The sequence below is a fragment of the Barbatula barbatula genome (assembly GCF_947034865.1).
Source record: "Barbatula barbatula genome assembly, chromosome: 15".
In the NCBI taxonomy this organism is placed as follows: Eukaryota; Metazoa; Chordata; class Actinopteri; order Cypriniformes; family Nemacheilidae; genus Barbatula; species Barbatula barbatula.
In genome coordinates this window covers 15,463,667-15,482,057 of record NC_136778.1, presented here as the reverse complement: position 1 = coordinate 15,482,057, position 18,391 = coordinate 15,463,667, and the positions used below count along the sequence as shown (strand labels likewise).

The 18,391-nt window shown below is 39.1% G+C and overlaps 1 protein-coding gene across 3 annotated transcripts in view; it reads left to right on the top strand.

The window, feature by feature from the left end:
* The window catches only part of dab1a (DAB adaptor protein 1a), a 64,918-nt gene extending 46,904 nt beyond the window's left edge, over nucleotides 1-18,014 (top strand). For 2 of the 3 annotated variants that reach the window (XM_079474189.1, XM_079474187.1), the window contains 6 exons: nucleotides 222-284; nucleotides 1,469-1,531; nucleotides 1,994-2,090; nucleotides 4,850-5,458; nucleotides 7,645-7,769; nucleotides 10,585-10,980. In XM_079474189.1, the coding sequence (XP_079330315.1) occupies nucleotides 222-284; nucleotides 1,469-1,531; nucleotides 1,994-2,090; nucleotides 4,850-5,458; nucleotides 7,645-7,769; nucleotides 10,585-10,674 (1,047 nt within the window). In that variant the 3' untranslated portion in view covers nucleotides 10,675-10,980. Of the gene's footprint in view, nucleotides 1-221; nucleotides 285-1,468; nucleotides 1,532-1,993; nucleotides 2,091-4,849; nucleotides 5,459-7,644; nucleotides 7,770-10,584; nucleotides 10,981-15,546 lie in introns of those variants that run through there. The other variant, XM_079474188.1, reaches the window with a different exon arrangement.
* Nucleotides 18,015-18,391: the final 377 nt, after the last annotated feature.

Below are 18,391 nucleotides of genomic sequence, written 5' to 3'. Positions count from 1 at the left end.
CCTGTTGCGCTCTTGAGAGATGATGTGGTAACACGCAGAGGCCATGAACGGATATGTGAGGTATTGAGATAATGCAGGTGTAAACTCCATCAATCCCATCTAATCCATCTTCATCTTCCCAAAAAAAACTTCTTTGTACCTTCATTTGTCCAATCCCTGCTATGTGTGTGTTTAAATCCCATAAATATCATTTCTCATCTAACACCATATTATCATTGCAGAACAAACATAGAGAACAGATTGATCTTATGGATCTAGACACTGATCTGTTGCTGGTCACCAAGGTAAGGTGAACAATGATTGGCAGAAGATTCTCCAAACCTGCCCTTGGTTTTTTTTTATGTAATGTAGTTACTGTACTGTAGTTTTTATTAAATGTTGATAATCTTATGTCTTAGAATATGAGGGCTAGCTTTAATCTAACTATAAAGTAATGACTGATGCACTATGGCCTACTCTAGACTTCACTGGAGTCTCCGTACAGGAAAGTAGTTGTCACACTACCCGCTATGTACAGTTTATATCCCCCCTAAATCCCCAATCGCTTGCTTTCTACCTATTCCAGTAGTCGCCACGTGACCTGTAAGAAGTCTACTTACTCACACATGACCTTTCTTTAACACAGTCAAATAGCTTAGCTCTTATAGATGACCCCAGACTGACCCGTTGAGTAGGTTGTTGTGTTTCCATGCCAACCGTGGCACGCTTCCGCCTCTGTGACCGCTTGCACAAAACTTCTACGGTGGTCTCAAAGGTCACTCACATAGTCATGTTATTTCGTGTGCTCTTTATTTTGGTAAATTTGCGGAGACAGTAAATGCCAGCATAACATTAGCGAGGATTTTGTTTGTTACTCTACATACGTCATTATAACCCCTTTTAGATGTTGCCTAGGTGATAAATTTGCTCTTATGTTTTTAGGCAAACGGACAGCCCATTTGGAAGCTGTGTAAAATAGCTTTTCTGTCATTTTAGAATTGCTTACATTACGCTGTCTGGTGCATTTTAAGATAAAAGAAAGTGTGAAACGGTCACACATCCTGCCCATAAATGTTACCAAAAGTAACCCTGAATATGTAATATGTTCAATTGAAATGCATTGATTGTTTTCATACAGTAGAAAATAGTCTATGATGTGCAAATGCAAATCCATCGGCCCATATGAAAGGCCCAAATGAAGTCACTCTCAAAACACTTAATTTATGTTTTGTTGTTTATTTATTTTAAATAAACAAATTTAAAATCCCTGTTCTAAAACTTTACCAGCTTGTCATTCACAACTACCCATAAGGCTTTTCTCCATTCATCATTATCAATTCTCCTCAAGAACCCCACTCTCATTCCCATAATTCACCTCGCGTATCGAAACCACTGTTTGTCCAAGGTAGGTGCCACACGTCTGTGGCAAAGATTAGACTGGCACTGCAGTGAATGTTAACGTGGAATTCTTCATCCTCCTCATCTACAGAATATCAACCAGTTAGAGTTGTTTGGAGACATGTCTACCCCTCCTGATATCACCTCCCCTTCGGTGAGTGAACCCACGTGACCGTAAAACATGGCATTATGTACTAAGGGTGCATAGCAATGGAACCGTCAGTATATATTATATATAATATACCAACTCTATACTATACCGTAAACTAGTTATATCTGTAGTCAAATATACGTATGTGAGTAAAATTATAATTTTGTTTCATTCTGTGAACTAAACAACGTTTTTCCTAGTTCTTAATTTGGTCAAAACAATACAAATATTGTACAGACCCTAATTCATATTAATCTTAAAACAACACAATGCTAATGCTCGGAAATCTATTACACAGATGTACAAATGAATGTTTTGCTAAATAACTCAACACAAGTTAAGCAGTTCAGTATGCAAGTCGAAGTCATTTGTGAATTTCAGAGCGTACATAAAAAGGCAGGCTGATCAACTATTGCTTTTTCTTTATTAGAAAGCATTAGACTGTATGCTTTTTGTTTTCCGCAGACCCCAGCATCTCCGGCTAATACCCTGGACCCTACACTGGCCCACCAGCCTCCGTCCGAACTGTTCACCCACTTTAACCCTGCCTCTGTACCCTCAGGTAGGATAAATGTATTTGGCTGTTGTTGTGGTGTGTACCGAAGAGAATAATACCTTGAAAATAGATTAAAGAGACAGCGAGGGGGAGAGAGTGGTGGGTAGCTGGAGGTGGGAGTGAACCGGGCAGAGGTAAATGAAATAATGTGTCTGTCTAGTTCTGGCTAATAAAGGTGTCCCGTCGTCCTGCTGTAGAATATGAATGCTCTCATTACTGGCCGCTGTACTGATCTGCATGATAAATGCCTTGCGGAGAACACAGCTTTTTGATCGTGTGCGGTTATGATGCCCATGCATGTCTGTTTTAGGGGAAACATCATACAGTATTCATTTTTGGACGGATATAATATTACTCCGTAAACACTTTTTAATGACCATTTTAATCTATGATTCTTTAATTAAAATCTTTTTATTTGTCTACTTCGCCTTCAAGACCTCTATGTAAATATTGTATGATTTGACCCCTTTATTGCAAAGGTTCCACTGTTTCATGTTACATTGTTATTAAGAATGAGTAATATCTATGTCCACATGTAATTACTGTGCGTTGGTATTGTTATATTGTGGTTAATTATATTTAAATATAATTCATATTATAAGTAACCTATACTATGTAGTGGCAATTTAAATCCACCGGTAGCACTCATTATGAAATCTTATCCAGTGCTTAAAAACAAATAGCCTTTGTGTAGTGATTTCGTGCCTCTCTCTGGGACATATGTTCCAGCCAGATTGACTTCCTCTGAAAGAGTAAACAGTACAACATTGATATGTGTGGAATCAAGTAGTGTATCATCTGTCCCATCTGTCTTCAATTCTTTCCCTTCCAAACTCCCCTCTGTGTTGTAAATTCATTAACACCAGGCTTGACTTTACCACACCTGTCCTGGTGGGATTCTCACAGTTCAGTTATGATAACATGAGCAACATTTCTCACCTCAACACTTCAGGTTGTGGAATCATTTTGGCTAGATATTAAACATGTTTCCCCAAAGTGCTTTAGGGGTAAGTCGCTTAGTTTAGGTGAAAGTTTTGCGCATGGTTTAAAGCGCAGAGCACAGGTACCCTCAGGGCGTGTCCGAATCCACTTTTGCTAGTTTAGCGGCGGGAAAACGCTCGGCATGCCTGGGCGCATGGTCTAAACGGGTTGTCCTGATTCTCGTAATGAGTAATGGGTGTTTTTTGGGTGTAACGTGCAAAAAACCAATCAGAGTGTCATCTTTAGAGCCAGTTGCGCTCGCGCCATGGCGGATTTGCTATTTACTCGGCGGAATTCGGAATTAACCGCGCAAGATATTTGAGCGACAAGCCGGATTTGTATCTTTATGTCCACAATAATAATCTTTAACATTGTAATTCATTTTCATAAATATTTGGAATTATTGTGTGTTTCTGTACGTTCCTCTGTGTGTAATGAGCGAAATGTACGAGCGCTGTGCACCCGCCTTTAGCCGAATACTCCTAAGGCGTTTTTTAAATAACTAAAAATATTGCGCCATTCACTTTAGACTAAGTTTTCAGTTCCTCAAAATAGCATGCGGCAACAATGCACCTCTCGTAATTTCAAACCTGTGTGAGTTTCTTTCTTCCGCAGAACACAAAAGATATTTTGAAGAATGTTTGTAACAGAAAACCACAGGTCCCCAATGACTTGCATTGGTTTTATGTCTATACAATGAAAGTCAAAGGGAACCAACGGTCTTTAGTTACCAACATATACTATTAATACTCCTTTAAGCTAGGTGTAATTTTTAAGTTTCGTTCATTTAGTTTGTTAGATTTTTATTAAATCATTTTAATCTGAGTCGTGTGTTTCTGAAATAACGAATTGTTTTAGCACTGTTGTCCTTCTGAAACTTTGTATCTCCATATTTCTTGATTAGAATTTTTTGCCATAAATCAATATTAGTCACCCTTTATGATTGTCACTGGGTTTTGCAAATTTCTGACCAATAAACAGCATTAAAAAGTGCTTGTCAACTTTGACGACACAGTAAGTAATCATTCAAAAAGTACACTGCTTCTCCATTTTCCGAATAACTGCAAATTTGGACATGAAAGCGGCGATAGATAAACAATTTGACCGTGTTCCTGTGACAAAGATGGGCTGAGACACCATCTTATCTTCAGACGGGACTGCTAACCGATAGCTCTCTTCAGGTATTCTAGACCTTCTGTGTGTCATTGTGTATGGAACTCATTTCCAAGCTTGGTAAAGGAAACCTCACAACCTTCTACTGTGTGAGCAGGCTGCAATTGATCTCATTACCCCAGTGGAATACTGCAGACACGCATGTTGCAAAGATAAGATCTTTTGGTATTTATTGAGCAAGATGCATAATGAAATAAGCCTCAATGGTACATTAGTGAGACTGCTATAAATGGTCTCTTGAAAGGGCGTTGCTATTCATTTAGCCCGAGCCTATTGTGAGCAGTAATTACAATAGTTCATTCGAGCCATAAAAGGCCATTTTTATTATGAAAATCTAGGTCATTTTACCGCAATCATCAAGAGACGTATGGTTACAGCCTGAAAGTCCTTAACTGAGTGTTAGAGGTTACTGCAAAACCCATTATGAGGTGTATGTTTTTGTGTAATCCTTCAGGTATACGTGGATTATTTTATTTGTTAGTAGCAAGAGCTCGCTCTTACCGATCGATTGCGATAGAAAGTGTCTGGTAAAGTACAGATGGATTTGTTGGCTGAAAGACCACGGATGAGTTCATCTCTCATTTGTTTTTATTTGTTCTGCTATTCATCAGGTTACGTGACGATGGGAGCCGTGCCACCCGCGTGGGCGCAGCAACAGTTTGCCGCTCAGGCTCCATTAGCGTTTGGCGTCCAGTCCCCAGTGCAAGTTGCCCAGGTCTTACCGGGTGCTCAGCCTCTGATTTGGGGCCAGGCCAACCTCTTTCCTGCCACCCAGCAGCAGTGGGCCGCAATGGCAGGAGCCCACTTTTCGCCTGCCGCTTTCATGCCTGCCCAGACGGTAGGGCCCCTTCCTGCCGCCATGTTTCAGACACTGGCTCCCATGGCGGTGCACGCATCCTGCGAGACGCCAACAGCGGCCATGGGCGGAGCCGTGGCGGGAACCTCCGCCTCCACGGCCTCCAGTCCGCAGCACGGAGAGCGCACGTTGCAGAGACAGGCAAAGATGAGCAAGGAGATGTTTAAGGACTTTCAGATGGCAAAGCCGCCAGCCATGCCTTCGAGGAAAAGTGAGCAACCTAATCTGACCTGCACCACGGACGCTTTTACCAGCTACTTCAGCAGAGTTGGAATGGCACAAGATACAGACGACTGTGACGACTTTGACATATCGCAGATGAACCTCACACCCATGACCTCCACCACGCCCTCCACAAACTCACGTGAGTATGATAAAACGCACCAGGTTTTGAACAAATGCTTCGGACGTGCCAGATGTAAAAACACCCTTAGCTGTACATGTTCATATATAAACGGGTAGTTGACAGATGTTGCGACAGCAAAACCTTTCGATTTAAAAAACGAATTATGAAAATAAATCTATTTTATGCTATTAAATCTATCATAAACATATCACTTATACATAATAATAATATTAAATAATAATATATTATTAACAGTTTGTTTTCTAAATGTTTGCTGTCACACACCATAGGACACATTAATGGTTTATTTGTCAATATATTTTCCCATTTAGGCCCCTAAAAAGGTAAAAATTCTTAGTTAACATTATCCAACATCTAAATCCTCATTGGTCTAAATCCAATATTCCAGTCAACCAATCAGGTTTTGGGTTTACAATATTATTGTAGGGGGTTGTAATGGTAAAGGTTAGTGGTAGATATTTGAGTGATATTATTGAGCCCAATAATGTTTGCGCTCTTGTATCCCACTTTAGTCCTGATGACCTTAAATACTTAAATAAACAAACAAAAAGCATTTGAAAAACGTGGTATCATACCATATTGCTTTCTTCCGTTCAGCCCTTTCATCTCAAACCTTTAGCGATGCTGACACAGCCGGACAGGTTTTTTCGCCACCTTCCGCGGAAATTCAAACTCGCACCTCATCCAGCCTTTCATCAGCACCTCTTATTTCACTCGGATGTTAGGTGGGCTATGATGCCGATGCCCAGAAGGCATTGTCTTTAGTCAGCGTGAAAATGACAATTAGTACTGCGGTGGGGAATGACAGCGGGGAGAGACAGAGTCAGTCACGGGCCCAGCTGTGCTGCTGGTGAGCAGTGTAATTATCACTGATCTCCGGGGAGCCGTGCGCCGTGTGTTGGGCCTGTTTGGATCCTTTTGCTCCTGTATTGCTAATTATTGCTGCAATGGAACGCAGCGCATTTGCACACAAGTGGTCCCTCTGTGAAACGCTGCGTGAGAGTGACACTATTTATTAGGTGACAATGAGGACTTTTGATACACAAAGGACACGTTTTGTCAGAATTCGGGTGCAATGTCCATGACTTTTGCCATCAACAACTTTTAAACATGACACAGAATAAAACAAGACCGCCACTTGGGCGGTCCAAAAAAGCTGCTCAGGGGTCCAAACCTAACTGTGCAAAACTACCTTAAATTTACTCCCACTGGCAGGAAATGTAATTTTAACCCAAAACTTTCTAATAAATGTAAGCATTGACTGTGCAATTTTCCCAATTAGTTTATCCCTGGTTAGGGAGCAAAAAAAAGCCTGAAAACTAATATTTGGAATCTACTGCAAATCTCTAGAGTAAATGGTCTTCCAAAAGCATTAGATTTAAATGTTAAAATTAGATTTTCCAAACAAAACTTAAATGGCGTGATATTAAATGATACCTAAGGACCTTTCTGTGCCGGAATGGGGTAACCGAGTGTGCGCTGCACTATATGTGTGTCAACTGTGTGAGGCTATTTAAGGTGGCATGAGCCCAAAAAGGAACATTGTTTTCATGTATTATTGATAGCAAATGAGTCTCCTATTTAATGTAAGTGAAAAAAATGTCAGCGCACTTACTGTCAGACTGAAACATTTTTACCCGGTGGATGAAAAACATTTTTGTAATTTAGCATTTCTCAAGAGCACTTGCGACACCTTTAATCTGCTAACGTCATAAACAAGTTTAAGATTTACTTTGGCCATAGCCGATGCTCTGAGCTGAGGTTACTAAAGCTATGACCTTCTTTTCAATGATTATGTATGTAATGTTTTCTCAGTGATGCTGTCAGACAATGGCATCTCCAAAACCTACTAAGCTGCCTACTTCACAAAAAAAGAGTCGCTTTCCGACTCAGCATAATAACATAGAACTGTATAAGTGAATAATATGGAAGGGGGTTGCCTCGATTTCTAATTTTACAATTATATTTCACCTACAACATTTCCTCTCAGTTTAGGACGATGCCTTAAAATTTGGTTAAGAAAGGCATCTTAGGAGGCAACGTAATACAGTAGTGAGTTTTAGAACTGCCTTCACCTCAACCCTTAAAATCCTTCTTCCGTAGGTACTTGCTAGGTTTTGGAATACGGCTTCATATTTACATCCATAAACTGCAGATCTTTTACATATTCTTTCTTCGTTTAGCACCCACCCCAGCCCCACGGCAGAGTTCTCCGTCAAAGTCCTCATCCCATGCCAGTGACCCACCCACCGATGACTCTTTTGGTGAAGCAGAGGGCAGCCCTAGTCGGAGCGGGGAAGAGGACGCTGTAAGTAATCCCGAACGGCTTTGTGGGTTTTGTTCACAGGCTCTACATCCAAGATGTACTACATTTTTCACTACATTTTTGCAAGCTCAACTGTAACACTACAATTCATTCTGATATGGCGTTCATGGAATGGGTTGTATAATACATAATATATATTTAAAATATGGTAGTCAGTGCATAAAGTGTCCTTTTTTCATTGTTAAGATTTTACGTTAAAATTAACATAAATATATCAGCGAATATACCTGCAATAGTTAGTATTACATTTACCGCAGTGTGAATGATTTTTTTAAGTATAAATATTTAATATAACCATAAAAAAGTTCATAAAATCTGCATAAAAAAGTATTTTAATATATAAATTATATTAAAATTGTGTTAGATGGAAAAATGCAGTCTGCTCTGATTTGATCGAGTCTCAGAAAACACAAATGCAAATATTTAAATATTAACACAAATATTTAAAAAAAAAATGTCTTTGAATTTCAGTCGATATTTAGCTACAGTCAGTATAAAGTTTTAGTGTGGTATAGGTCTTTTGTGTACAGCAGTAGACCTTCATTTTAAGAAGCATTAAATATGAGCTTCAACATTTCTTGAGGTCACAGGGGAAAAAATGATGATCTTTTGCTTTATTGAGATAATATTGATGTATTGCCTTAGAAAAGAGCTAATCATTAATTGGTTAGCCTCTTTATATATGTTCTTCCACACCTGACCAACATTAGGGTCCTACAAGGGACCAATAAATTAGCTCGAGGAACTTTCAAAATGATCATTAAGACCTTATTAATCGCACCAAGATACTTCTCAAAGATCAGGCACATTGTAGACCTCCATGAATAATTTTCATACATTTTTAATGTCTATTACATAACCTAATGAAAATTAAAGGATTGAAAGTGAGTCTGAATATCCCGTAGTGCTTTTAATATTTATATTTCATCATTTACATCACCACCTTATAAAGAATGTAAGGTTCCTCAAAAAGACCTCAAGTTAACATGAATAAGATATCATTCAGCCAAAATGAAAATTCTGTCACCATTTATTCACTATCGTGTCCAAACCTGTATTATTTTCTTTCTTACATGGAATATCATAGAATCGTATTTTTCAGTATAGTGAGGTTCAAGGCTGTCGGGGTTCAAAAATGAAGCACCTAGAACATAATGCACGGATACTGAAGCCCCAAGAATCGCTTTGTGTGAGAAATTGTATATAACTACTCTTCACCGATAATCTTTTAGCAAATGACAGAATTTTTACTTTAGTGTGAACTTTTGTCTGAGAGGCAGTGTAACCACATCAATGATGACTTTCACTGTGTTTCATGCTAGCACACTCTCTCCGGATCCTTCTGTCAGATATGACTCATCAAAAAGTGCCATGGAAACCCGACTAGTGCTCTTTCAACCCGCTCTTATATTTCAGCCGAACAAAAAGTTTAATTAGTTTGTAAGTGTGTGTGTCTCGCTGAAATGGCATTGGGTTGCACGCTCGCTCAGAGACTCCCCGCACGCTCTGATGAGGTGTTAAAAGTGCAGCGCGAGAGGGAATATTCATGAAAATCCAAAATGCTTTAGTCCAAATCCTTTTACTCCAAAGCATAATACAGGGAGGGATTCACTGCCGTTAATGGGCATGTGTGTGTGACATTTGATGAATGTATGCGTGTGTGGGTGGATGAAGGTGGATTAAAATATGTATGAATGAATAGATGGACGGCTGGACACTCTTGCTCTCTCTCTATCTCTGCACATTTGCACCACTGCCTAATGTACTTACAGTCTCTGTAAAAATATGCAAACCCTTGGATTTACCATAGATTTCTGCATAAAGTGGTTATAAAATTTGAAGTCAAAACAATACGGGTATGGTTCTCGTGAATCCCGGTACAGTTTGCAGTTAAAATGAATGCAATCTGTCGTAAATCGCAAAAAAAGTTTGCACACTCCTGCTCGCATGTATTATAGTATAATGATATTCTCCGCTACAGGTCTGTCTATAAACCGTTTCATCGGACACGTGAGTCTGGACTGCATTTAACTTCCGGTCTGTGTTTGTTTATCGCGCTGGCAAGTGTTTAATACTACAACTAACTATTTATATTTTATCGAATTAATGTTTATATTCATTTAAATTCTTATTTATCGTATTATAATTGTATTAAATAAACAAATAAACATGCATTGTGTGTCATGGTTTAACCCAAAATGTGTACAATGTGAGACTCAATTTAAATCAGGCGTAAAAATGCCTTAATTCTTCATTTAGGAGTCAACGATTCCGCTTGACATGCTTTAGCATTAAGAATTCTGCACTGTGTTTTGTATTAGGTCAGATCAAATTATGCAGAAATCTATGTTTTTTCTGTGATGTATCGATATGTTTTCTATGTAAAATCATTCTACGTGATGTGTAGAACATTCAGTAAATTACCTTGATATATTTGCATGTTGATAAAATTGATAATTTCACTATTTAAAACAATTATTTCTCCAAATCTCCAAATCTATTGTATAATCTAAATAAGTAAACACAAATGTTTACTTTTGTCATTTTGGGGTTCGACTACTTTGATGCTAAAAATCTTGTTTAGATTATGAGACTTTAGACTGAATAGCACAAACAGGGTGACACTTTCTCTGCAACTATATTTCCTGATCTTGTCCTCTTTTTCTCTCTTGTCACCCTACCCTCCTGTTTCCTAATACATCACTCACAACTTCTTTTATTTGTTCCTTTTTTCTAAAACTGCTATCTTCTTTCTTCCACCCTCTCCCTCCCTCCCTCTGTCTCTCTCTATTTTCAGGCTGGAGACTCTCAGCAGTCTCCGGGGGCGAGCGAGCCTCGAGCAGAGCCCGAGAGCTCAGAGTCGGACAGTCCTCAGGTCGGTAGCTAGATAGCGGCAGGTCAGGGTAGGTATCTGTCCTCTTTTCTTTCCTCTTGCGTGTCGGCCTGCTCCGAACGACGTCAACATGCCTTCACCCGTCTTCACCACCATTACATAGACCCAGACATCGTGGCCGTGTGTTGTGGTGCTCTTTCTCTCTCTTTTTCTTGATCTGCTTGATCTATCTCATGCTACGTTCACACAGTGTTTGGGATTGACTTCCATATTTATTAACAGGCGTGAAATCGAATTGTACTATTTGTGCAATAGCAATAATTTATGCAAAAGCAGTTAGATATGACCACCATGAATAAAATCTCTAACTCACAGTAGGTATTATAAAATACAGAGTTGGTAATATTACTGTTGCAACCTCATTTTAATTTATTAAGATGTGTGTATTTTTAGCAGATATAGTTTGGTATATAATAAATCCAGTAAAACTTAAATCTATGTTGGTTAAAAAGGAACAAAGCATAGACGTACGTCAATGTTAAAACTGGTACATTTAAAATAGTTATATTTAAATTATTAAACAAATGTATCATCTAAGCTCTCGCGTGAGACTTAATGGGAAATTTCAGTTTGACATCATCTGACTTCAACCCACACAAAGAGTTAAGTGTAAAGTAACCCGCAATTGTATGTTTCAAACAGAGATGGCAGTAGAGAGGCAAAGGTTACAGATCGCAGCTTTAAAGGTGCTTTGTGTAATTTTTCCGAGAAATGCAATATAATATACATTATAAATATGTGATCAGAGGTGTATAAAGACACTTCATAATGAAGCGTTATGTTTTTATTACCTTAGAATGAGCTATTTCCCACATACACCGTGGGTCCCCTTTCATTGAATTTACCATGTGTTTCTACAGTAGCCCTAAATGGGCAAACTGCTCTACAGAGTGCATTTCGTAAGTACGTTATCTCCTTCAGCAAAAACATCGCAACATAATTTTCCTGCGGGACTTAGCTCTAGCACTATGTAAGGATGGTTTGAGCGGTGGAGCGAGCCACGGGTTGCAATTCACAACCTCACCGCTAGATGCCGCTAAAATCTCCACATTGCTACTTTAAAATTTCTACTTTGCTCCAAAAGATTTGTTTTGCTTTACAGTACAGCTATTTTTCACATCATTAACAGTGATTGACAGCATAGAATAACTTGCGATACAAGCCTTTTGCTATGTCTGTCAATGATGCAAACATCTAGTCCTTGGCTGTGGAATTTATTCTCAAAATTCAGTTTTGTGTCCCAGAGTCACACACTTACAGAATGTATTTGTCCCTCTAAGAACGAACCAAACTGTGTATAAAAAGCTCCAAACAGGACTATGTTCTGCTGCTGTGTGATCGTAGCCTTATATCTCTCTCTATCTCTCTTGCTCTCACACTGTTTTTCATCTCGCCGCCCCTGCCTGCTGCTACGATCAATCTGATGGTACAGTATGCGCCTCATGGGAATATGGTTTACATGCTTTTGTAGACAGAATTTGAGTGAATGTGTGTGTGTGTGTGTGTGTGTGTGTGTGTGTGTGTGTGTGTGTAATCCCAAAAAGCTTCCTGAGATTTTTAAGTTTTTATGAATTTTAAAAAACAGCAGCGTTGCATGGCATACCATAAACATCATGAACACACCACATCAAAGTAACTGCGTTGCGCTGTCACTTCATGATATTTAAAATTGGGTCATGAATGTTTTTATATTTTCACTTTTCACAGCAATGCACACACACTGGACTATGAACTGAAGTCAAACACAAGTTTTGTCAGGCAGGTTGCTTTGACAGATCCTTGTTTACGTTTGATGGCTGTCATCGTGACACAATTCCTAAATTGTACTGGCGCGGAAGCACATTTGGAAAGAACGTCTGCTCTTTTGTTTGGGTGACTTTTGAATAAACGAACCAGACGCACCCATATTGGTTTTGTTTTAACATGAAACTCCCTTTTCGTTCTATTCACATGTGGTGGAAGTTATACAACCAAGGTCTGAAATTAATACTTGACAAAGTGTTATATGACCAAATTGATAAAGATTTTATAGATTTATAAAGAATGACGAAAGGATGGTTTGGGCCTCACCAATGTAAAAAATAACTTGTAACATTTAAACATGTTTTCCCTATAACTTATATAAACACAACCCTAAACATGAATAAATAAACACAAAAATAACATCTGTACGTTAAGGGTAAACTATTTGCTCACAAATAAAAGTTTTGTCATCATTTATTCACCCTTGAGTTGTTCCAAACCTGTATATACTGCTAAACACAAAGGAAGATATTTGGAAGAATGTCAGTAACCAAATATATCTCATCGCCATTGACTCCCATGGTGTTTATTTTCCCTACTATATCAGTAAACCGGGGAAGAGATCTGTTCGGTTACTGAGATTCTTCCAAGCATGTATACAAAAAGGTTTGGACCAACCTGAGAGTAAGAAAATGATGACAGGATTTTCATTTTTTGGTGAACCATCTCTTTCATTTTGGATCCTGTACAGAACCCAGTCCCTGCGCCCACAGGATGACCCAAAGTCGCACCTCAATTTCTGTTTAGGCTTTAGACTTGAATCGAAATGCTTTTGGTGTGGTTGAGGGAAAGCGAGTGATCACTCTGTGCTATCTTTCTGGAGGAGACATGAGCTCATCAGGATGAATCATTAATGAAGGGCTCCTGGAGCCAGAGGCCTGTTTCTCCGACTTTAGGAAGACGAATGAATCCGTCTCATCTGTACCAGCCTAATGAAAAATGATCCCCTGATCCCCTGTTAAATATTCACACACCTACGTCCACCCCCTGTAAACACAGACTGTGCACCAGATGTGTGTCTCCATTATAAGAACAATTAGGTCAACTCTATTTTTGGCTGCACCACTATGTCATTTGGCCACACAATAACTTGTCTAAATGGGATTGTTTATGGGTAACCTGGTTTCATAGGGGTCATACTGTACAGGAGGCATCAGGGCAATAAAATGACACAAGATCTACGTGTTTATCTGTATTTTAAATGCAATGTGTTGGTTTGTCCTCCCTATTGCACATTTTTTGATGTGGTTTACTGTGCTTGAAGCATTGCAGCTGTGTTGGTTTCTGCAGCGGGCACAGTCTTGCAGTTGTGGGATTATAATACAGAAGGATGGTGCTGTGGTTTCTGCTGTCCGCATGGCATTGTTCAGGTTCGGTAAGCTTGCTTACTGTCAGTGGCCTTCTCTTGGTCAATTGTTCACTGCCTTGTATTACAGCTGTAGAAAGAAATCACTATCACTTTCCCATTTGCCCATTTTTTCTCTCTTCCACTCTCTCAGCAGCATCGACTAATCTGTTTCAATACTTGAAGTGACAGTTCACCCAAAAATGAACATTCTGTCATCATTCACAAATTCTCGTGTTGTTACAAATCTGTATGAATCTCTTTGTTCTGTTAAACACAAAAGAAGATATTTAGAATAATGTTGAAAACCAAACCGTTCTGGAGCACCGTTGACTACCGTAGTAGTTTTGTTTCCTACTATGGAGGTCAATGGTGGCCCAGAACTGTTCCGTTACATTCTTCCAAATATCTTCTTTCGTGTCCAGTGAAACAGTGAAATGTTTACCGGTTCGAAAACAACTTGAGGCCAAGTAAATGATGGTTTTTGGTTGAACTGTCCGTTTAAGAGAAACCCTGAGAACTTTATTCAATCTCTTAAGGTATGAGTGAGCAAGCAAAATGTTGTTCATCACACCTACGTGATATATTTCTTCATCCGTTACCATTCTATGTGCCCTCTATTCATCTTCACTTTCTCTCATTCGCCCCCATGCTCTCTGAAACACTTATCCTGTCATCTGTCGGCCATGTGTGCATATGAGCTCCTGTAGTGGGTGGAAAGGTCTGTAAGTGAGTGGTAATTGCTGTGTGCATTCAGAATTGGAGGTTCTGGTTTTAAACCGCAGGAATCGGTCTGGACAGGCACTGACTGACATCCCTATTGTTTCTTATCTAAGCCTGTCTCTATGTGTTCCTTATACTTAACCTTTTTAAAAGGACGTTTATGTAGGACATTCACAGGGCGTTAGCCTGAGGAAAGAGGTCTGATGACTCACAGAATATAAAGAATCATATGAGGTTTGTGGTAGGTCCAAACACATCCATTGGTAGAGAAGGCTAGAGAAAGGTGTTGGGTTATTTTAGGTGTTTACCCCCGTTTTTTATCCCCATTTGAGCTTTTTAGCCGTGTTGTTCCTTTCTGGTTTGAGACAACAGCGTTTCTCTAAAAGATCTCTGTTGCCACCTGGTGTTGTTTGTTGGGAAGTATGTGTGTTTGACTGATGCCTATGTTTATTATAGGACACTAATATTTCACCCGTATACAGTTTCTGTTGTACACGGTATGGATAGTGCTTTGTATTCCCAGATGACCTACTGTAATACACTTATATACAATATATTTGAACCCAGTATTGGGTCAAAAAGGGACAACCCAACCTCTCTGCTAGATTGTTTTAATTCAAAATGTTGGGCCCATTGTTGGTTTAAACATAATATTTAAAACAATGATTTGTGCCCAATGCAGGGTCGAAAATGACCCAGAGTGTTAATTTGGATACGTCTTTAGCCCACATTGCAATGCTCACCTTTAGCTTCTTTTTCCTATATAATATTAATCATGATTTTGCCAGCATCTTTTCATTATTTGTTTAGGCGTTCAACGCCTTTTTTTCTATTATGCTCATATTTGGTATGTTTTTCAAAGCAATTTTGAGTAGAAAAAGCTCTATATGTAACAAAAGACCGGATGACCAGAGTCCAAGTGGGTTTCTCATCTGCAACTGACTGAAAATGTTTTGTTGTTGACGTTAAACTAACCCTGGTCTGTTTGTGTACAGGGGAAGGACCCTCTCTACGCCCAGATCAACAAGGGGAAGAAGTGAAGGATCATGGGAACTCTGCACAGACAGGACCGGCGCTGGGGGAGCAGGAGACCAAAACACTGGAGTTCAACTCTCTGCCCTGTGTGTGCGTGTGTGAATAAATGCATCCGTTCGTGTGTGAGTGTGCACAAGTGTGGAAGCGTGTTTGTGCGTGTTTGTATGAGCGTGATCTTCAGGGCCCAGCTGTGACTGGTCACTCCAGCCTCACTGGTCCTCTTCTCCAAGCAGCCCAATGCAGCGAGGCCTGACCCAGCCTTCACGAAGCCCTGTACGCCTCTCTGGACGTTCCCAGAGCAACATGACTTCCTCCGTTTCTACCCTCCCGCAAGGAATGAGAAGGACTGACTTTGTCTCTCTATTCGTTTCTCACTGTGTTTCCTGTACAAGGACTGAAAGTGGGGCATCAGCCACAGCTGCATTGTGGGCGATTTTAACTTTGAACTCCTCATAGCCTTATGAATCCCGCTCTGTCGTCCAATCATTCCCTCTTTTTGTCCAACTTCCTGTCTCTCTTAAATCCCCACTCCAAGACTCTGTATAGAGACCACACGATAAAGAACTCATGAAAGGTGACACACACGTGCAAAAGAGAGAAATGTCACCATCCTACACCGTCACCCCCACATGTAGATCAGACCACAGTAATCGATCACAGAGTAATCCGTGCAGATTCCTCTATGAAATGTACGATTCATCCATCTGGGTTTGTTGAGTTCCCCTTGCTCATGTATTCGAGATTCTGCTGCTAGAAAGCTATGCAGAAATAAAAAACACAAACGTTCTCTCTGTGGACCCTTCCGATGGAGAACAGACGCGAGGAGCGACTTTTGCCAAATTCGAGTTTCAAGATTTCGCAACAGCCCGGTGGGGGGATCTGAGGGTCCGAACGTTGTAAAAACAAACTGAATCTGTGATTGAACTATTCCTTCTCAATTGCTTTTGTACAATACTAATAAGAAAACAACACGACATTGAAATGGAATTTTTATTTTATAAGTCGGTTAAGCCCTTGAAGTCAACTTTAGATGTGTTTTAGGGGTAAACATGGCTTTAAAATCCAATTGTTGGTTTGCCAAACTCATTTTGTAAATAAAAATAATTATTATTATTGATAATAATAATGATGATGACAATGACAAATAATATTGACGATGAAAAACAATGGTTCTGACTATAACAGTGTTCATTCCATCCTGTGGACTTTTGTGCCATAAAATAGGCTCGCCTTATAGTGATGCAAACTCCTCATTAAACCCAAGCAATATTAACTTGTGTCCCATATTCCCAAGCGGTTTACATTGTTGTCCCACAGTCAAAGCGTGTTGCGAGTCTTGATTTTAGCAGGACAGGACACTGGATTTCTTGAGGTTTCCCTCAATGTTTTTAATGGTAGAAAGGGTCCAATCTTACATTAACAGTGTCATATGTGCCGTCTGGTCCGCGGTCTCTCATCTGATCTGTTGTCAAGAGGAAGCTGATAACTGTGACAAAGTTTAACCGGACCTTATCAAGACAACATTACAACAATAACCTGTTTTACAATTTTTAAACACGTTCATGGTTCATACATATGTTTATTTTTTATATATTACATTTTTATATATTTTCAATTTCAGCTGTCACATCTTGGCTTAGCCTAACCTAGCTATCATAATAACTAAATGTCAGTTAACAATAATGTTATGAAGGTTATGGAAATATTGATGGATTTGAGATAGAAGTGTGTGGTAACTGCAAACATCACACATTCGGTTCCAGCTCCCTTTTAAAGGAGTAGTTCACTTCCGAATTTGCCCCATTCACTTTCCATAGTCATTTTTATACCTACTATGGAAAGTCAACGGGGCACATTTGGAAGTGAACTATTCCTTTAATATGGAACGCCTACTGGAAAAAAAACATACATTTTTCTTTTTTTTACTTTTCATTCAAATATGTCAAATATATAACTGTGTTTACAGGCCTAAATCATGTTTAATGTTCATTTGAACGCCCTTTTATAACAACATTAAATGGCTTTAAATCAAACATCAGTCTGAAATTTAACCTTCAAATAGGTTATATCACCAATAATGACATTCATTACATCTGAATACATCAGAGTATTCCATTACTGTGATGACAACTTCTTCCTCCTATTTTATGGCCAAAGTCCTGTTTTAATTTGAAAGTCCTTTGAACCTTCAAAATCTACATTTTGGAAATTAAGAAGGCAAAGGTAAAATATACGGAATGGGAAACCTCACGATTTGAGTACATTTCTATTTTGACTTTACCTCAGCTAATGGTTTGGTAATGTGAAAGGAAACCCTATTTTTATCTTGATGATAATGACATTATACAGTGGATTTTTAGACATTTTTCTTTTCTCTTGATTTACGTAACCCACCATGTAATACTGTTACCAATAAACACATCCCAAAATGTGCTGTGCGTCTGTGATTTAGCAACAAAGTACCACTGTACAATGTATTTAAAGTGCACTGTTTAAGATGTTTCATATTATATATGCCCTTACAGCCTCTTTGTATGTGTTGCATATGTCAGTCTTTCCTTCTGACCTCGTATATCCATCCATATCCATATTTCATGATTATTAGTAAATCATTATTATCAGTCACCCTTTATGTTTGTCACCGGGTTTTGGAAATATCTAACCAATATAAAGCACGTCAACTTTGACATGACCGTGTTTAATCGTTTAAAAAGTACAGTGTTTTTTCCTTTTCCTGAAAAACTACATTTGGATATCCAAGGTTTAAAAGGACAGCGACGACATCTAATACTGACATGCAGTCCA